General features: G+C 44.5%; 1 protein-coding gene across 1 annotated transcript in view; it reads right to left on the bottom strand.

Moving 5' to 3' along the window:
* Positions 1–22,082, bottom strand: part of ITPR2 (inositol 1,4,5-trisphosphate receptor type 2) — a 458,186-nt gene that overhangs the window by 30,717 nt on the left and 405,387 nt on the right. Inside the window, 5 exon segments of the mRNA XM_049783873.1 lie at positions 6,403–6,563; positions 13,279–13,444; positions 14,501–14,631; positions 19,097–19,186; positions 20,198–20,393. Of these exon segments, the coding sequence (XP_049639830.1) occupies positions 6,403–6,563; positions 13,279–13,444; positions 14,501–14,631; positions 19,097–19,186; positions 20,198–20,393 (744 nt within the window).

Here is a 22,082-nt window from a genome sequence, read left to right as displayed (position 1 = left end):
AGGAGCTATTTCTGAGCAGACAGCCAGGAGTAACCCCTGAGCATCGCCGGGTGTGGCCCAAAAACCCCCAAAAAAAAAAAAAAAAAAAAAGAAAGAAAGACTGGAATATTCTTTGAAAGGTTGATAGACTTCATGAATGAAGCTATCAATCAATTCTGGGATTTTGTTTGGGAGATTTTTTATTTACTATTTTGATTTCTTGACCTGGTTTGCTCAAGTTTTCTGTTTCTTCTCAATTCAGCCTTGAAGAGGTCATTTACTCAAGGAAATATATATTTCTTCTTGGTTGTTTGATTATTTTTTTTAGCACACAACTGTTCATAGTAGTTTTTCTTAAGATTCTTTATAAATTTGTGTTATCTTCTATTTCATGGCTGATTCTATTGCAATTCTTTTCTCTCTCATATGTCTATGCAATCATAATCATAAGTCTATGCAAGGTTTCTAAATTTAATTGATTTAACAAAACAAATCTCCATTTATCTTTCTGGGTTCTAATTTGCTTATTTCGATTCTGAAAAAAAAAAATTTTTTTTTTTTTTGCTTTCATGGACCACATCCCATCCAGCAGCACTCAGGGGTATTACTTCTGGCTCTGTGCTCTGAAATCACTCCAGGCAGACTCAGAGGACCATATGGGATGCTGAAAATTGAACAAGGGTCAGACACATGCAAGGCAATGATGCCGGGGAAGGAACTTGGGTCAGTTGCTTTGCAAGGCAAACTACATATCTGCTGTGCTATGGCTCTGGTTCCTCTACTCTGATTTTTATTATTTCCTTCTTTTTGCAGACTTTGGGTTTTGTTCTTTTTCTTCCTATAGTTCTTTGAGCTATAATTTGGTCACTTATTTGAGCTCTTTCTTATTTAAGATAAGTGTCTCTTGCTATCAGCTTCCCTCTTACAGTATTTTCTTTTCTCTCCAGATCTCATCTGATTGTTGCTTTAATTTTACTTCTTCAGTGAACCAATAGTTGCTCAGTTGCGTGCTGTTTAATCTGCAACTCTCGGCTTTTTCTTTCTCTTTTTAGAATTTATTTCTAAATCACTTGTTTGTGTTTGGAAAATATATGTTTAATATGATTTCAATCTTCTTTAGTTTATCAAGATGTGTTTTGCATTCTAACGTACTTGGAGGAAAGATCAGAAGGCTCTTCTGATCTTGTATGGAAGATTCTTTCAGTATCTATTCAGTCCATTTGGTAGAATGGGTCATTTATGTCCAATATTTCCTTATTGATTTTCTGTCCTCATATATTTTGGATAGATTGACAAACATGATGGATTTGCACTGATTCAGTTGTTTAAACCTCTTTATGATTAATAGTTTTGTGCAGACACTATGTTTATGAATGATTCAAAGTTTATGGGCAGCTGTCATGAAACAACTACAGAGAGCAATAAGAATGGGATGTTTCCCCCTTAGTGCACCATGATACACACATAGGAATTAGTATTATGGCCTCTCTACACTAACATAGCATGTGTTAGCATCCCTTCATTGTTTTCCTATCAATGACTCCCTTTAGATCTTTTATTTATTTATTTTTGGGTTTTGGGTCATACCTGGCGGTGCTCAGGGGTTACTCCTGACTCAACATTCAGAAATCGCTCCTAGCAGGCTCGGGGGATCATATGGGATGCTGGGATTCGAACCACCATTCTTCTGCATGCAAGACAAATGCCTTACCTCCATGCTATCTCTCCAGCCTCCCTTTAGATCTTTTAATATTTACTTTATATTTTGATTCCCCATTGCATTGGGAACATATGTACTGATGTACATTTCCTGGTAAAATGCTTCCTTTATCGTTATCCACCTGTTACTTTATTAGTCCTTGTTCTAAAGTCTATTTTATTTGCTATAAGTTTAGCTGCAAACACTTTCCTTTCAACCCCATATGCTATGAAGTATTTGCCTCCATCATGTTTATCTGATTAGTGCTCTGTTTATCTGTTTACTAATGACTTTATCTCTGAAGTGAAACTCTGTAAATGATGTAGCTCTGAATCCTTAAAAATATGAATTCTTAGGGGCTGGAGAGATAGCACAGTGATGGGGCATTTGCCTTAGATGCAGAAGGACGATGGTTCGAATCCCGGCATTCTATATGGTACCCCAAGCCTTCCAGGAGCAATTACTGAGCACAGAGCCAGGAGGAACCCCTGAGCGCTGCCGGGTATGACCCAAAAACCAAAAAAAAAAAAAGAATTTTTAAGGTCAGAATGATGGCACAGTGATAGGGCATTTGTCATGCACGCAGCTGACCCAGGACAAATCTGGGTTCGATCCCTGGCATCCCAGATGGTCCTCCGAGTCAGGAGTGATTTCTGAGTACAGAGCCAGGAGTAACCCCTGATCGTCACCAGGTGTGGCCCCCAAACCAAAAAAAAACTCCATATACATACATATATGGGTATATGTATGTATGTATATATGAATTCTTCCAGGGCTTGGTTTTGATTAGAAAGTTTAGCTCCCAAAAACTTAAGGTGACAGTTGATAAAGACACAACTTATTGCCAGTTTGTTAACTGATATCTGGTATTTTTTATTGTTCTTTTTCATTTTCTTCTTTTTCTTGAGTTTTAATGATTATTTAGAGTGGACTTAGGTTATTTTTAGTCTTCTTTTGTTCATGTACTATGAGGTTTTTTTTTTTTTTTTTTGGCTTTGATTTGCCATGTAGTTCAGAAAAAACAACTTGTATGTATTGTTTTGAGCTATAGCTATTTATATTCGAGAACATTTTAAAATGTGCACCTTTATTCCCTTTATCTTCACTAAACAAATGTCCCACCATTTTCACTGTGAGTTATTCTTTTTTTAGTGTTCCTCTTTTGCATGTAGACTTATTTTTATTTAGTATCTTTTCTTTCCAGTTTCAGAGGAAAGGAAAACATCCTTGGATGCCAGTCTTCTGGTGATATAATCTTGCAGATACCACCCATCTCCTTCAAATCTAAATGACAATCTTGTTAGGCATCTTATTGGGCATAATTCTTGATTGAAACTTCTACTTTGGCAATTACTCTATGTTATAGAGTATGTGCGAAGTCTATGGTATGTTAAAACTTGATTTTCTCTTGCTGCTTTGAAGACTCTTTTGTTGTTGTTCTAACCAGTGTGTTGTGCAGAGGGCCTCTTTGAGTTACTCTCTCATTTGGATCATTCTAGGCTCTCATACCTTGATGTTGGTTTCCTCCACCATACCAGGGAAGCACATCGTGATTATTACTTATATATTACTTCTGGCCCCCATTCTCTTCTCCTTCTGGGACCCCTGTACTCAAATATTGTTTCTCTTGATTTTTCCATTAGGCATTTTCACTTTTCACTTTTTTATTTTGTTGTTCTGTCTGGGTGAGTTCTAGTGTTTTGTCTTACAACTCACTTATCTGCTGCTCTGCTTCAACCTACCACTGCGGACTACATACACTGCCCCCCCCATTTTCTTTTTCTTTTAAATTTATTTATTAATTGATTGGTTTTTGGGGCCATACTCGGCTATGTTCAGGGGTCACTCCTGGCTCTGTGCTCAGAAATCACTCTTGGCAAGCTTGGGGGACCATATGGGATGCCAAGAATTGAACCAGGTCCGTCAAAAGTCGGCCACATACAAGGCAAATGCCTGATCACTGTGCAATCTCTCTGTCCCCCACCCCATTTTCCTTCCCTGGCCCCGACTGTATTTCCCAGATCTACCACTGCACTCCTCAGTTCTGGAATCTGTGTTAGAGTATTCTGAAGTTTGATAGTTGATGCATGCTCCTGAGACCTCTGAGAATAGAGAATACTCTTCCAGGGAGGTGGTCTGCTTATCTCCAGTTCTTTCCCAGAGTTTTTATAGGCTTGTTCTTCTGTTTTCACTTTCCACCTGATTTTCTGTGTTTGTTTCTTAGATTTACGTAACTCTAATAGTCAGTTGTCCTAGTTCTGGTGGTTTGTTCTCAGGCAGATAATATGCCTGGAGTCTTGGTGCACAGTCACTGCAGGGCTCCCCAATCAGACAAGCACAGTCACGGCAGGCTTCCCCAATTAGACGAGTGTCTGTACTTCCACTGTGGGCCTTACCCGGGATGCCAACCCTGTTAGGCTATGACATACTGTGTGAGTCATGGCATTTTGAGAAGGGAGGGGTTCTGTGGCTGGATTGCCACGATAGAGAACCAACTTGTACTGTTGGTGCATTGGGCCTCCTGGGCTGTTAGGTAGCGTGGCCTGCCTGTTTGATAGCTAGCAAGCCCATAGGGTGTACCTGAAGGGAGGTTGCCTGCCTGTGGAGTGCAGTACACTTGCTGGTAGGGAGAAGGGAATTAGGCACTTATGATTGCCGTTGCTTAGCTACCTGGCTACATCACACAGACTAAAGTCTGCCTTAATCTGGCAGTGCAGGCAGATGAGTTCCAAGATATTTGCAAGGGAGTGAGGCAGCATCAAGATGATTCCCACTATGATTTCGATCTGGGGGCTTCCCTTAAAGTTTCTTGCATCTAGAACAGATGCAGCAAAGACAGTTCCTGAGGGTTCGTTCATTTATGGGCTTGGGACTGTTTAGTTTAGTGGTCTGGGTTGGCCTACATGATCTGTTCATGAAACTTAGTTTATTCTACTTTTGAATTGTTATCCACACCCCTGCATACCTCCCTTTTCCCCTCGGCATCCTTGGCAGAAGGGGAACATATAAGACTTTTTAGTTTCTACCCCCTAACTTTCTGTCCAAGAGACATAATGGGTGCCTATTATATATGTGTTAATTTCATTTACACTAACTTTGACAAAATACAGCAATGGGAGAATATATTTTACTTTTTTTGGGGAAGGGGCATATCCAGCAGTGGTTAGGGCTTACTTCTGCCTCTGCACTTAGGACTTACTCCGGGCTATACACAGGGGACCATATGGGATGATGAAGATCGAACTTAAGTTGGACACATGCAAAGCAAAAATCCCTATATGCCATACTATTATTCCAGACCTAGGGGTCATATTTTAAATGTAATACTTTACATGTTCCCCTGATCCTAGCAGATAGAAGCAAAGCATTTCCCAGATGTGACCTGGAAGGTTCTTGGAACCAAGAATATCTACTGAGTATACATGTACTTTACTGTCTCTAATTTAAAGGGAAAGAGCAGAATAAGAAGTAGGATTAGTTGCTGCCTGTGGTTACATGAAGAATGTAGAGCCACAGGCTGTGAAGATGGGCCAAAGGGCTAAAGGACTGTGCAGAAACCCTGAGCCAGATACCTGATGCCACACTGGCCCCAAGCACTGTGTTAGGAGTATTCTGCACTCCACAGCTCCCTCCAAAAGAAGAATGCAGAGAAACAACCTAGCCAGGTTGCAAATCAATAAGAAAGCACTAGAAATGCTGAACTATGACCATTATATTATAGGTTCTCCTAAGACAAATATGTACTGCCAGACAAGGGAAAGCAGTGCAGTACTAACTGGATGTATTAATTTATTATCATCTAAAAACAATCCTGGCTTGCTCCCCAGAGTGCATCTGTCTTCTTAAGGGAAGGCCATGCTCTCTGACGGAGGGTATCCTGGCTCTCCTGATGCATGGCAAAGTCGATTTGGGATTGAGCAATGTGGAGGAGTTCTGAGTCTTCAGAGTTTCATTCCCAAATAGGTGACACAGCTTTCCCATCCCCTCTAAGAGAGTTCAGTGGGTCTGAAGAGTATGATGCAAGGTGGAGGAGGTCTTTGCTCGGTCGTTAGCACTATACAATCCCCAGTACCTCTGGGCATACTCCCAATCTTCTCTACAGCCATATCTATTTAATTCAGAGATCACGCTGCCCACTCCCTAAATGTGTGATGGCACACTAGAGGAGGAAAGAATTTGTCAGTTAGCTAATGACATGATTGTCTATCAAACTGAATCATGCATAACTGCACTTTCTGCTTAATACTCTTGGTCATGATAAGGAGTTTTAAGTGAATGGAAGTTAGTGGGACCAGCGTAAACCTAGCACACCTGTCAGTCTACCCCAAATATCTGAGGGACAAAGCCAGTGTTCTGCCACAGTAGGAGATGGCGGAATGTCACAAACTCCCCAAACAAGAGAGTGAAGTGAAAAGTCTGGAAGGAAACTTTTATACTATTTGCCACTGAGAAAGTTCCAGACCCAGGGACTAGGAGGTGGCCTGAAGAAAACAGATGAGATATGGGTGAGCAGAGCTGCCCATGGTGCCCATGGTGCTGGGTCCTCCCAGATGACCAGCAGACACTGTAGTTTAGTCTGTGTAGCATAGAGCCTTCCAGGAACCAAGGCCTGGATGGTACTTTGGTGACTGGCAGCTATGGGAATAAGTCCACTAAGTGACAGTTAGAACCTTGATTAGACAGAAAGGAAGGAGTGGGGGAGAGTCTAAGCAGCAGTCACTCACCACAATCATCTGCGCCACATAGCTCTCAGGTCCCGTGTACTCTGTGGGGTCCTTCACCTTCACCAGGACTAAGAAGTACAGGTAATGCCACATATTGTGCTCTGATTTGATGTGCTCTTCAAACGAAACTGTTTTGTTATCAAACTTGTCCCTCTCGAGTCCTGCAAAACAGAACACAGGACAGATGTGACTTCAGCAGGAAAGTGAGATGCTGTCGTATAGTGGAAAGATCTTTTCTGTAGGGGTTTGTCCTTTCAAACATGGACAAAAACAATATTGGCCATAAAACCCCTGGGAAGAAAGACCGCTGAGCCCCAATTTCTCCCTGATCAAGTCAACACCCACCAACCCCCGCGAATTGCGGGGATCAGACAGTCCTATTAGGGGCAGAATCTTACAGAGTCAAAAACACAAAACCAGATCATTGACCACAAGTCTGAAAGAGAGTGATTGTGCAAGAAAAGGAAGGCCCAATTGCCAATGGAGGCAGGCAAGAAGAGACATTTTATCCAAGAGTATAGGTTAGAGGGAGGGCAGCTGGGAGAGCCATGAGGAGTTAGGGCAGGGCAGTTGTACTGATGCATGCAGGAAGGGCCTGGTCCACGCACTTGGGGAAACACTGTATTGGGTCAGGACACAGAATCAGTCCAGGGAAGGACACAAGGAGAAGCTTAAGGAGGAAGATTCTTTCCTCTCCAAGGCTGAAGTGGAGATGAAAGGGAATGAATGGCGATGAAGGGAACCACCTACAAAAAAATGAAAAAGGCTGCCAAGTGAGGCAGGAGGCTGAGATTCAGTCTGGTTTTGCAGTTTAGATATTGGAGAAGAAACCAGGAGATGGAATTCCAGTGCTAGCCACTCATTTCCTAAGCATAATAAGAAAGAAAAATAAAAGAAAAAAGAAAGAAGAATAAACTAATCTGGCCCTTCTGGTATGCCAAAGGGTTTAAAAGAAGACCCTTAAATAAGGTACCAAGTACAAAAACCTATTCCCAGTGAAGGACTGACTTTTTCTACTGTGGAGCTGGATATTTTAATGGAAAATATCTTAAAGTTTAATGGCTCATTGGCTATGCTGCACCTCACATGACCTAGCACCGCCTTACATGCCCAAATAAAGTTCATTCTTTCTCCAAGTCTGTCCCATCCCACCCCCAGCCTTGCTCTTTCATTCCATGGCAACACCATCCAGCCAGTAGTTCTAGCCAAAAAAACAGGAGTCGCCCTGCCTCCCCAAATCCAATCCAAGTGGAAATTCTTCTGGCTCCACTGGTACAAGTGGAACTCTCACATACCCCTTCCCCCTGCCTATCTGTCTGCACTGAGGGTTTCAGTTTCTGATGGGTGACTAGGCCATGCCTTCTCTCCTGCAGACTCAGAAACACCTGGAGAGGCCACTGGGGACCCAAGTTAGACAATGTCTTTCCTGCTCCTGAGGCTTTGTTCCCCTGCTCATGGGGCTGGTCCTCACCTTGCACAGGTAAACCCAGATGCCAGGTTAGGCTTGAACATTAGACCAACCCTAGGCATTATGGAATGTGCATATGGCTCCAAAGACACTAGCCTCTGCCTCCTGCCTATCAGTTCTCACTCACTGATGCTTTCTGCTGTTGATTGATTGATTAGTTTTTGGGCCACACCCGGAAGTGCTCAGGGGTTACACCTGGCTGTGCACTCAGAAATCACCCTCGGCAGGCAGGGGACCCATATGGGATGCTGGGAATTGAACCAGGTTCCTCCCTGATCGGACGCATGCAAGGCAAATGCCTCACCTCTGTGCTATCTCTCCAGAACCTCCCATTCACATTTGTATTTGTAGAATATGCACACACACACACACACACACACACACACACATGATAACAACTATATGTCTACCACAAAATTCAGATTATGTCATAATAGTCCAAAGAAAGAATGATACAAACTCTTCATCAACTGATGAAAGGACCAATGAAACATGATATAATGGCCCTTTCTGGGGAGGACTGAAGTTCTGGTACAAACTTCAGTATGAGCCATGTAAACATCATAGTCCATGAAAGCAGCAAGTCTTGGAAGAACTAAGCTTATGTGATCCACTGGGATGGCTTGTGTGAAGGATGTCTAAAGTGCAGTCAGAGTTGAGCAGTGGTGACTTGGGCAGGAAGGATGGGGTCATGAAAATGTTCCCAAATAGATCATGATGGTGGGCGCACAACTACGGTTGTAGGACCCCAGAATGGTGTTAGGATGTGTCTGCTTTTCAGCAGTCATTAGCAATGTCCAGAGAACACATCCCAACAGATGTTACCAGCAAACTAATTTAAACATCTTCCCTCCCATTGCAAAGCTCTAAAAATAACCCCCCAAGAATGAGTCCATGGTCTCAGAACCAAAGAACATGCCCAGGGAGTAGAGAAGAGAGAAGAGTGGGGCTGCTAGGGACATTCTGGGAGGATTAGAGGAGGTGGGAATTGAATTGCCACTTTGAAAGTCAAGAGTAAGGGTCATGGGGAAAGGACTGAGGGAGTAAAGGGAACTTGCTTCTCCAACTAGGAAAGTGCCCACATCCGTGGGGTGATTAACACAATCAAGCCTACCCACAAAGCATGAGGAGACAGACTCTTGTGGCCTCAGTGAGTGCCTCCAGACAAAGTTGGCCAATATTAAACTGCAAATCATGGCAATTCCAGAGCCTGTTCTTTTACTTGTGAGCCAAGGAGGAATGGGGCAGTGGAGAGGAATAGGACTGCCTGAAGTCTGGGAGTGCTCCTGGGCTGAGAAGTTATGGCCTCAGGGCAGCTGGAACCAGAAGGAACTGTGTGCAGCCATGTAGCACAGAGTACTGGGAACAGAGACCCCACACTGGTGGGTGGGGGCTGAGACTGGGAGAACAGTGAATAGGAACTGAGGAGGGGAAGGAAAATGGAGGGTGGAAGCTCCTCAGCTAAACTGAACTCCATGGCTCAGCTGTTACCATATTAACACTTCTCTACAAGACTGATCCTTCTTTTCTATTCCTCCTGGATAAATCTACCCAGCAGCTCCTAGGTCTGTTGATTCAGTTCAGGATCCCCCAAGCCCTGTATACATTCTAGTCCCAAGGACCCAGTGCCTGAAGACACTAGCAATGAGGCCTCCTCCTCTGCCCACTACTCGTTCCACTTCCCATCCCCACCCTTGCCACTCTGGGGTCTGGTTTAGTCTGTTCACCAGGGATAAGACCTGGGAAGTAGCAGGCATTCCATTAAAGTTGGCAGAAAAACTGAATAAATGAAGAGGAGAGACTGAAGGGGGATCACGTGCAGAATGAGAATTTAAGAGGGCTCCATGCCCAATTGGCAGTGCAGATTTAGGAGGAATGGACAACTTTGTGACTTGAATGACTAAGTATGAAAATGGCAGAGCAAAAAGTGAAAGGTGGAGTCAGTGGAGAAAGGAATATTTGATTTAGGACATATTGAGTTGGAGATACCCATTGGGCAGCCAATATCAGGATATTGTTAGGCAGAAACTTAAGAGCTGGTTCAAGAGGGAAAAAGACCAGATAAAGGAGAAAGGACATAAAGTGAACAGTAAAATCCCGAGTACAGAAGGACTGACTCAGAGAGAAAGAAAAGAAAGATGAGACATACTCTGTGTGCTGAACAGACTCTCCACAGAAACCAAGAAAGGCATGCATCTGCTTGGCATCAGTGACAATGCCATCATCTGATGGTCAATATGCTGGAAAATAATCTCTAGGATGGCATATTCATTTCATATACTGAACCATAGTAAATGCTTGAAGGGCATCCCTTAACATCCTTTCATGCTCAGGTGCAGGAAAAGAGGGACCAGCAGATGGAAGGAAAAGCATGGGGTGCCTGCCCAGACTTCCCATTTCAGACTGGTGGATGTAAGGGAATCCTGAGCTAATCTCACATCCTTCCTGGTCCTGTCATTCCAGACCACCAGGAGGAGGGGGATCCTGCCCGAGCCTATCCTGTTGTTCTGCCTCACCTGGTCTCCAGCACTTCCACAGAGCCCATCTGACTACCGTTTTCACAGCTAATTACAGTCAAGCAGGACCACCTTCTGAGTCAAGATGCCCCACACTTGGGCATCGCTATCCAGGCTAGGGGGTCCCACCTTCTGCACTCACACCTGCTTTGTCCTCCCGCATCTCCCTGTTCTGTGTCTTCTGTGTTTCTCCTGGGCCAGATCTCCCATAGGGGGATCCTATCCTCTCTTGTTAAACTGGACTCACCTTTTTGGGGCAAGCAGAGAATCATTTCCATACTACCTACAATGATTTTGTAGTCCACTATGACAACCCTGAGACATCCCAACTATTCAAATCAATCTTGTGATTAAGTTCTTGAAATATGCATTAAGAAACTTTAGTGAGAGATGAAGAACAGGAACATTTAGCATATTCTAAAGCTCCTCTCCATGCCTCCAAGGATGGCCCTTTATTGGCTGAGGGTGAGGACTCATGCTTTGTGTTACTCAGGACTCTAGGGCTGGCAACTAAAAGAGCTTAGAATCATCCTTTAATTTGTAAAAGTTTCTATTTTATTTATTTATTTTTTGCTAAGCTACACCCAGTGTGACTCAGGGCTTACTCCTGGCTCTGTTCTCAAGAATCATTCCTAGCAATGCTCAGGGAACCATATGAGATGCTGGGGATTAAACTTGGGTCAGCTGCCTGTGAGACAAGTGCTCGACAGGCTGTTCTATTACTCTGGTTCAGTTTTTGTTTTATTTTAAATACTTACATTAAGTATATTGTTCTTGTTACATTCTACTGTATGGTAAGAAGAGAAAATTAAATTTATTCTTAGGTCAGGTTGTATTAATGGCCTTTACTTGGTGAGTTCTGTTGATTTAGCATCTCCCATGCTTCCTGTCCTACCAGACTCTATCCCTAGAAATTTGTGTATAACATAGAAGCCACCTAGAAATTGATGAGTCACAGGGTAAGATTCTTTGTTTGTAGCCTACATCTATTTCAAACTTTCTTGCTCTATCTCCCTTTTATAAGTTATACACCTATAAAATGCTTCAAGTGGTAATTTGGAACTGGTAATCATTCAATTAGCAAATCTGATGGTCCTGGGATGTACTAAAGAAAGGCATAAAGCTGAAGGCCTGGAGCTCTTAAAGAGACAGGATCATGTACTGAGAGCCAATTTTCAGCTTAAGGTTGAGTTCAGGTTTTAGAGCATGGGATCTCTGTACTCACTAGTCTCTCCACCAACCTCCAAAACCATGGCACTGCACTCCCCACTGTGCAGATGAGAAAACAGAGATGAAGAGAAAAGGAATGTTGTCAAAGAGCTGGAGTGCTTGAGATAACAAAGCAGCCAACAGCCAGAATAAAGGACAGCCTGTGAGTGGGTGCCAGGCCATTTACCCATTTGACAGTGCCCAGTGAAAAAGTGGTAGTGAGGAGGGCAGAGTAAAGAGCTGATGACAGAGGTCACAGAAAGAAGCACAGCGTGGGATGCAGCCTGAGAAGGAGTGATCTGAGGCCTGAAAATGGGAGGCCTGAGAACAAGGCTCCCATCTGTGTGGAGGCTACTGTGGGGCTAGGGGTCATGGAGTCAAAGTTTTTGATAGTGAAGGAACAGCCTTCACTTCACTTGTGCCATTATGGTGTCTAGACCAGACCCTGTCTTAAGGTGAGACGTGCAGCCTATTTATACTTTCTTCCAAAGAACCCTTCCTCAGGAACCATGTACCCACCAGAGAGCTGCCTTATTTATCCCAAGAAGGCTCAATCAGACAGGGAAGACATAACAAAGGTTCCATGGCATCAACTCATTCTCAATGAGCCACCTGCCTGTGGGCCTTTCATAAAATCCTGCTTGGCTATTCCATGATGCCAGACACCTTATACTCTTCCTTCTACCTTTTCCTTCCATCAAGCCCCCTTCCAGGACCTTCCACTTTTCCACTTTCCACCATGGTCAGACCAGAGAGCCCACAGGCCTAGCTTCCTTGGGGGCTGTGGCGAGCAAAGCTTTTAGAGAAAGATGGTATAAGTTCACTTGCTTTGGAAGATAAGAAAGCAAATAAGCAAACCAAATTCCTCAGAAGGCTGGAGAAGCTTAGAAGGATGGAGTACACAAGTGAATAAAGCCCTGAGTTGGTTCCAGCAGCTGCATGGCCGCCCCAGCACTGCAGTGTGTAGCCAGCCTGCTGCAAGTTCTGAGTAGTATCTCCTTGCTGGACTGAGCCCTTCACCACCACTGAACTGTTTCAGGACCTTCACCACCACCCTTCAGGCTCTAAGAGATTGGCAATTTCCCAGAGGACAAGGAAGAGGATGTGCGGACAGTTGTGAAGGGGGTGGAAGGTAACAACAATCCCTGTGGTGGTGAGTCTGGAATGGACACACCCCTGCCACCTGAAACTCTCTAAGCTACTGTTATCTTTTTTTTTTTTTTTTTTTGGTTTTTGGGTCACACCCGGCGGTACTCACGGGTTACTCCTGGCTGTGTGCTCAGAAATAGCTCCTGGCAGGCACAGGGGACCATATGGGACACCGGGATTCGAACCAACCACCTTTGGTCCTGGATCGGCTGCTTGCAAGGCAAACACCGCTGTGCTATCTCTCCGGGCCCAAGCTACTGTTATCTTAACAAAACAAACAAGTTGCCAGTTTTCTGGGTATTTTGTGGCATGTTGGAACATAATAGTCAGGGAATCATTCTGGTGGCAGGAACCATGACAAAACAGCTTCAGGGAGATTCTCGGAGCTGAGCATCCCAGGCCAGCACTCAGTTACATAATATGAAGCCTTTGGAAATACGTTCCCCAAAAGCATGACAAATGAAAATCATCTTTGGCCTTTCCCTCCTAGGCAGCTGCCTCATCCAGTGGTCTTCAGGCTCGACGAGCACTCACCACAGATGAAGCAAGTGGTCTTGAGAATTTCCTCTTTCTTCTGTTTTTCACTTCTGAGATCAGCAAAGGTGTCAATGATCACGCCGAAAATCAAGTTGAGGACGATGATGATGACGATGAAGTAGAAGAGGAGGTCATATACCACTCGGGCAGCAAACAGAGGCTCCTGCAATACAGATGCTGAAATGTGTATCCCTGAACATTTGGGCAGACACTGTCTCCACAAGGAACTTGCTCATGCATGTCTGCTACAAAAATGAATTCCACAGTGGAAAAGCAGAGAGGTATGAGGAAACTTCCCAGCCTGTCCAGAGCCATCCCTTCTGTAAAATCCAGTCCCTACATCCAGGGAGGGTCTAAATCAGGGGTCCTCAAACTTTTTAAACAGGGGGCCAGTTCACTGTCCTTCAGACTGTTGGAGGGCCAGATTATAGTAAAAACAAAAATTATGAACAAATTTCTATGCACACTGCATATATCTTATTTAGAAGTGAAGAAACAAAATGGGAATAAATACAATATGTGGCCCGCGGGCTGTAGTTTGAAGACCCCTGGTCTAAATGTTCAAAGGGAGGCACGTGGTCATTGCCAGCAGCAGGTGGAAGCAGTGGAGGTTTGATGGCTACCCAGCATGCAGGAAAGTTTTCCCTTGGCTTTACCTAGCCCAAGTTCAGATTTATCTGAGTAGCAGAGTTCAGATATGCACTAAAAATCATTCAGTCCTGTGGCTTCCTGACCGGGAGACCTCGGAGCTGGCAGGTAGTAGGAATTTCTCTAGTTCCCAGTTTTGTTCCTGAGATTTTGTGAGCTAACCAGGAATTTTCTGGCCTTGTTATTTTCAGACACAAACCCTGTTGGCATTTGCTCATATTTTATGTTCCTTGTGGGTAAATAATGGAGGCCATTCCTGTATGGAGAGGGAAAGTGGCTTTTCTCAGGCTAAGAGGTCTCCCAGGCCAGAGCAGCCCAGACCTGTGGTATAGGCTGCTATCAGTGCCCATGCCAGGCCTGTGGGTGTGACTTCAAGCTGGAAATAATATCCTGACTCCTAGAATGCTAGTCACTGGTTCCACTGGCCACACCTGTGAACTATTGAGGCCTGTGGACACCCCCGCTACACACTAATTCCTCTAACCTAACAATCCTAATCCTAAAAATGAGCCCCATTTTATGGAAACCCAGGAAGGGTAGGAGCAGGATTCTGCGTCTTTCCCCAGCTCACGTCTTTGGAAGGCCGTCTGAGCACATCTCCCACACCGCCACCATTCCTGAGGCCCTGGTTCAGCACGGTGACGATACACATGAGCAGGGTATCACATGTCCTCTCCACACCATCTTCAGGCTCTTCATCAGCTACGAAAACACCCAGAAAAGAAACACTGCAGCTGTTTACACCATCAAGCCCCTTGGTTACCCACTTCCACAGCTGGGTCCACCTGTTGGTGGTGCCACCACACCAGCTGTTCAAGGGCCCCAATATCCACATAACCATCACAGACAGAGAATGTGACCTCTTGTCTGTGGAAATGTTTTTTCTTCTAAAGGTGAAGGGAATAGTATGAGCAGGACTCGGTGAGAGCCCAATTGGTGTGAGGCCTGGGTCTCCAGAGCTCCTGAGTATGTACAGGTCCTCACCCAGTAAGCTAGAGGCTGGTGGGGGAAGGGATGTGCTGGCTATAGGCATGTCCCTAGAAGACACCCGGGTATGCTTCTTATCCAGGGTCCTTGACAGCGTGGGGCCTGCTGAAGGAGCAAAGTCATAAAGTCTTTCCAGGGCTGCCTGAAAGCTCACCAAATGCCCCCTGCACTAAACAGCACAGACTAGAAGGGTTTTAACCCAAACAGGAAACTCCCATGGGGATGGCCCATGCACAGCATGTACCACTGGTGGCTCACACTGGGATGGCCCCTCAGACTAAACTCAGACAAATATGTACAATAGTTTATTAAAATGGTTTGACAAATAGAAAAAAACCTTTATTTTTCAAGCCATAGGCTTGGACAGTAATAATCTATCGATTTTAAAATTTTGATTTATGTTTACTAAAGTAGGATTTATTTAATGAAGCCACCAGATGGCTAGAAACACAAAGTGCAGTGCCAGCTAAAGCGAGAACAAGTGGGGTGAGGGGAGGATTCAGGGTGAGGCAATCACCTTGTACACTCCTGATTCCGTTTGATCATTCCAGCCCACAAAGTCAGAATTTAGGCAAGCTCCATAAATTCTACACTTGAAGAGTTTGATGTTAAATTCTCCTCCTTCTCAGTTGAGTGTTAGCAAAATATTTTTCTTTAATTTATAATAGGAACAAAATGTCCTATGTAAAGAAAGGAATAACAATATATTCCATTGTATCTGAAATATTTCATCCTAAATTGAGGTGCTAAGAGCTTAAGTTATTTATAATATGGGACAGGTTTAAATGAGACTATTTATTAGTAAGTGCCATTACTGCCCCTTTTTCTGCTTCAATAATGAAATTACTCATTTTTTATGGTTTCTAAGCACTAGATCACCACTGAGATATATTTGAAACTCTTGAGTGCAATTGAAACTCTCTTGTTTGTTAGTTTTAAACTTATAATCAATTCATTATGGAAATACGGATTTAAAGAATTTAACTAGGAAAATAAAACACCCAGTACACAGTGAAAATGTGCTGTGGCAGCAAGGCCAAGTAGGTTCTACTATCCATCCCTGGTTTTTATTAAAGTTAAATGCCAAAACAGATTACAGTTGAACCACTCATTAAATATTAGACATCTGTAGGTGCCCTCCCCCTTCTGTATATTCAAGTGACTTCTATTAGAAAATAATGTGACTATTTATAAGCTGCCTTGCGAAGGCCTGGGTTTTCTAGAACAGTTCTCCTTGAGTTTGTTTCTTTTTCACTGGAAAGAGAATAAGGAGTGTGAGGCAAGTGCCACAATCCTGCCCACATCTGGTCACCAGCCACTGTTGAGCACCATGTCTATGCTCGTCCCTCTGTCTGTCCCTCTACCTGCTCACTTACAAGCAGGTCTGGACCTGTAGTTCAGAGTCACAAGTCAAGGCTGTCACTGATAAACTCTGGGGTTTGTAAACTAAAATCCATGTAGCTCAAAAAATATAAAATATAAAATCATGATTAAATCTAGTGACATTGTAGACCTCCCAGAATCTGACACTGAGAGCCTACACCCAGAGTCTATACCCAGGATCCAGCTCTCATTTTTGAGTTTAGTCTGACTCATGGGGCAGAAATAGAAAGGTGGCATGGTCAAAAGATTCACCAGGAGCTGTGTTCATACCCATTGGACCACTGAACCTGTTGAAGAAAAAGAATCAGGGGACATGAGACATGAGACAAACATAGTGCCCAGTACAGAGCAGCCTGCTAGAGGGGAGGGCTGTCTCCTTCTCCATACGATCCAACACTACCCTGTCACCCTTCTCTTCTGTCTCTCATGGAAATGTCCCTGCCTGACCACAGTCTTAGCTGTGTCATCAATCCCTTCCCCAAGGATGGATACTGCCTCTGGGCTAGGATACCTGAGAGGGAGATGTCCTGGTACACAGAGCAAGGGAAGAGATGTTCTGTAAGTACAGATTTGTGGGTTGTTCTCAGAAAAACCCCACAGAGTTATCAGAACAGTCCCCAGAGTGACAACCTCAAACCAAGCACACCTCACACACAAGAGTCTCACCCAATACTATGAGCTGTGGGTGGGAAGAGCCCACCTGTGGTCTGTTGGGTGCTGAGCAGCCCCCAGCCTTTACTTACTACGTGTCCCCTCTCCTTGAGTTGAGATGACAAGAAATGTCACCATGCAAAGCCCAGTGTTGGCAAAAGGGAGAGGCCAGTAAGGGAGCCACACTCTGCAGTGAACAGGGTTTTGAAGTGGGGAGCAGCCATGTAGGCAGGCATCCCTACCATCTCATAGACAGAGGAGGTGCCCACAGCGGGTGTCACTCATGCTAGTCTGAGACTCAGAGACTCCTCTAAGCTAGGAGACAGCCACAGAAGGTGGGAAATATTTGAACCCAAGACCCCAAGAACTCACTGGCTGGCGGGTTTAGAGACTCCCTCTGGGTCCCCTTCAGTGCTGTGACCTGAAATGTGGGGCTGATTTCTATCACTATCAAATCCTGAACAGGACAGGCCCTCACTGGCCCTACTCCTTCCTCCTGCCATGCTGGTTAGCACTCTGACTCCCTCATAGTCAGTCTCAATGGACAGGGTCTGCTTTCTCACATCCTACCATCTCTTAGGCATCTCCTCCTGAAACTGATGTTAACACATTCCACCGGATCCCTGGACCCCCCCCACTCCCAACAAGTTTGTGAGTTTTATGAGAGCTGAGTCTGGGCTGGAGTGATAGTAGAGTGAAGAGGGTATTTGCCTTGCACAATGCTGACCTAGGTTCAATCCCCAGCATCAAATATGGCTCCCAAGCCTATAAGAGTGAATTATAAATGCAGAGCCAGGAGTAACCCCTGAGCATTGATTGCTGAGTATGCCTCTCCCCAATAAATTTAAAAATCAAAGTAAAACAAAAATCTAACAAGAGGATTGAGGTCTGCAGGAACACCAAGCCCCATAGGACTGCTATGGGCACACAGGAACACCAGGTTCCACACTTGTCTTCAACCACACAATGTGCTGGGGACTGGCTACTGCTTTACAGAGGATTCATGTCATCTTCTCTAACACTCAGGTTGCAACTAGACAAAGCATGGAACAATTAATCATACCACTAGGCCATACTCAATACTGGGAAAGAGTTCCAGAAAGCTTCTGTATACACAGAGCCAGGAACCATTCCTGGGATGTGCCTCCACTGTGTGACCTGTGCTCTAAGATTCAGGGTCCCAGAATGCTGGCACCACATACTGAGCATCTCTGCAGGGTCCCTTAGATCTTGCCGACAATATAGACTCTGGCAAGATAATCTCTCATTGGCAAAACAAGACTGTACTCCCAAAAGCAGGTGATATGTAGCATATACAGCTTGCTTAAAAGTAATTTTGATATTATAATGAGATGAAAGCAAGCAGAAATGAGGCTCCTGGGGTCATGCTGTTAAAATATTTGCACTGAGAAAAAAATACTTTTATTTTTTTCTGGGTATTTTTTGGGGGGCGGGGGCATACCTGTCAATGCTAATGGCTTATTCATGAGTCTGTCTGTGCTCAGGGGAACCATATATGGTGCCGGGGATAAAACTAGGGTTGGCTACATGCAAGACAAATGCCTTAACTGCTCTCTGGCCCCCAAAAGTAAAATCAAAATAAAAAATCAAAATAATATTATTTACCATCTCTGGGGAATGGGGAAAGTGCTAAGTTTGAAAGGGGGTGACAATAGAAGGCTGACAGAAGCTTGTTTGAGGTGGCCAGAGAAGTGCTAAGAGGTATCCAGTTTTACACTTCAGTGAGTACATGTCTTTGAAGAACTTTATGGAAATTGTGGCTAATGATAAAGGCACTGGAGGCCTGGCTGGGAATGGAACAAATTCTGGAAACAGCTGCCAAGTTCTGAGCCCCAAGATGAGATGGAGAGTGGGGAACTCAAGGATAGTGTGCATATGCGTATGTGGGGGGGAGGAGTGATATGGGAGGCTCAGCAGCCCAGCCTGACCACCCATGGGGTGAAGCCAGCCTGAGGGTTGTCAGTATGTGGACATGGGCAGGAAGTCCTGAGGAAAACCAAACCTTGGGTGTGGCCTTTCAAACCCAGGAGGTTGTCCCTGCTCTGTCCCCTGCAACACAACACCATCTGTAGCACCACCGAGCAGCACTGAATAGACACAGTCTGAAGTGGCATGGGAGACCCACCTGGACTCGCTGGGATGGTTGGGGAACAATTCTCTTTCATGCAGGTGCCTTCCAGCGAAGACAAGGTCATGGTCGGGACTCGGCCGCCACCTAAGAACAGAGAATGTGGGTACCTGTGGCCAGGGAGTGGGCACCACACAGAGAGTGAGTTTAGAACTCTGGGTGCAGTGCTGCTTAGTGAAGTGACTTTATAAATAGAGAATGAGTTCATGTGCCAATCCACTAAAAGCCTTTCCTACCTTCGAGAGGGGCCAAAATAAGGTATTAATAACATCATAGACCTGACGTGCCACCATGCCCCTCTCCAGAGCCAAATACACACATGGCTCCATGAGGGGTGCCAGGGACACCTGCCCAGAGTGGCTGGCTCCTTTGGGCTTCTAGCCACCAGCCTCCACAGAGATGGTCTGTAAGAATGATGTATGGGGAGAGGCATAGCACAGGAAGGGCAATGGTCCTCATGGCTAGATCCCTGTTGGGTCCCCAGCACCCATCTCAGTGCTCTCTGGCACAGTGGAACAGACCCTACAGACATGTTCCTGCTTGAAAATAAGTCAAAAGACTCTGTGGCTAGGTGATGCTGACTGAAGCAGTTTGCATCAAACTTGCTTTCATGAGGAATCTTTGGGCAGAATCCCCAGGATGGGCGAGGGTAGCTGTGCGTTCATCTCCATGTGCTTGGGCCCAAGTCATATCCCAGTGTGCCTGGAGCAGGCTTCTGGTCACCTGCTGAGATAGACAGATGCAGGGGTCCAGGCAAGTTTGAAGGAGGCAGACCGGGCCTGGTCATCCCATTACAAGCTCCAGCTGGCCAAGAGATCCCTCTAGGGACTGTAATGAACGCCAGCCAGTAAGAAAAGAAAGAGTGTGCAGAGTTCTGAGCTCTGGAAGGAGTACTGGGGACTTCCTACTCCTCACTGGGTGTTCAGAAACTCACATGAGGCTCTAAGGTCCAGGCATGAGGCCTTGGAGAGCCAATCAGGGGCATAGAGGAGTACATAGTGGTGAGTGAATGACAGGAGAGACTGAAGAAGCATCTCTTCCATCAGCACCGTGGCCACAGGGAGCCCCAATGCACAGTCCAGAACACCCTGGCAGTACCTGCTGTAGGGGTCCTGTTCTTTAGTCGGTCCACTTCCATGGTGAAGTCATCCTTCAGGAAGAGGAAGCCGACAATAGAGAAGAGGTAGACCAGGATGAGTGCCAGCACTGCCGTGAGTATGATGGAGCGGCCATTGCGAGTCACACTCTTGATGACATTGAGTAACGTCTCTTCTCTGTACACCAGGTCAAAGAGCTGTAATGCAGAAACACAAGATGCACAGGTAAGAAACATGGAAAAATAAGAACAGGACCACAGATTACATAAATATAAAATAGAGAACCACCAGACACAGAATCACAGAATGCAGAAATGCAAGATATGGGACCATCAAATGCAAAAAAAGCAAATTATTGAATCACAGAATGTGAAAATATAACATGAAATGCAAAATGTGAAAATACAAAATACAGGATTTCAGAATATGAACATATCAAAGCCAGTGGTCACATTCGTTTCAGTAATATTAAAACATATAAAATGGTTGGTGGTAATAAGGTAATTACAAAGACAAATGCAAATTTAAGTTTCTTTGTAAAAAAAAAAAAGCCCCGGAGAGATAGCACAGTGGCATTTGCCTTGCAAGCTGCTGATCCAGGACCAAAGGTGGTTGGTTCGAATCCCGATGTCTCATATGGTCCCCCGTGCCTGCCAGGAGCTATTTCTGAGTAGGCAGCCAGGAGTAACGCCTGAGCAACGTTGGGTGTGGCCCCCCCCCCAAAAAAAATAGCCCACCTCTTTACATCTTAAATTTGAGCACAAGTAGGAGTTGGAGTGCTGATACAATACGTAGGGTGATTGCCTTGTCAACCTGGGTTCAATCACTGGCATCTCATATGGTCTCCCAAGCCCATCACCAGGAGTCATCTCTGAGCACAGTACCAGGAATAAGCCTGAAAACTACTGGCTGTGGCTTACAACCAACAAAACCATCCCCAAACATACATTTCTTCTCCATTTTCAATCTATGAATGTTTTTAAATTTAAAAAAGGTGTTTTGTTTTTTTTTCTGACTGTAGTGGTAGGATTGAGCTCAGGGGTTCCACATCAACAACAAATTCTTAACATAACATACAACATGTATTTGCTGATTGAATCTTTACATTGGCAGATGGAGAAAGAACATAGCTTCAAATCTGAATGTAGAAAAAATGGTGATATTTCACAATATGGATTTAGAAAAACTGTAACTCAACCAACTCAGCTATGTATTCCTTTTGTTTAATGCTACTGGTATTTTGCAGTTGCTTCTGGAATGTTGTAAAATGTCTAAAACGAGAACTCTGGTTTAGCATTCTCCTAAGAGACTGGGTTGACATTAGTGTTTGAACAAAGGTTGGGGGAGAAGTGGTGAGGACAACTGAATGAGGTTAACAGAGGAGAAAAGGTGAGATCTGAACAGACTTGAGAAATGCAAATTTCTCTCCTACTGAAGGGGAAGAAGAAGGCAAAAACCATTGCTTTAGCACATGCCCTAACCGCGATGGCGGACCTATGGCACGCATGCCAACAGTGGCACTTGAAGGCTTGCAGCTGGCACGAGGGAAGGTCCACAATCAAGATACGCAGAGCTTGCCGCATAGTTTTTAGATACTAAAATCTTGTTATTAAGGTTTAATTGACGTGCTGGCACTTTTGAAGAAATTCTTTGGTTCTGTGCGGCAGTTTGGGCACTCGGGCTCAAAAAGGTTAGCCATCACTGCCCTAGGAAGTAGACCTAGGAAAAAGGAACTAACACTCTGCTAGCACAGGTGTTGCTAATAATAACAAATAACTCAAAGGTTTCAAAACTATTCTCGAGGAAATCTCTACATTTATTAAGAGCTGAAGCTTGTCTTGGACATTTTTAGTCAACACTCAGATTACTTCATTTACAGCTCTATT

The sequence above is a fragment of the Suncus etruscus genome, chromosome 11 (assembly GCF_024139225.1).
Source record: "Suncus etruscus isolate mSunEtr1 chromosome 11, mSunEtr1.pri.cur, whole genome shotgun sequence".
Lineage (NCBI taxonomy): Eukaryota > Metazoa > Chordata > Mammalia > Eulipotyphla > Soricidae > Suncus > Suncus etruscus.
Note: the sequence above shows the minus strand (reverse complement) of the source record. Positions and strands in the feature narration are given on the sequence as shown.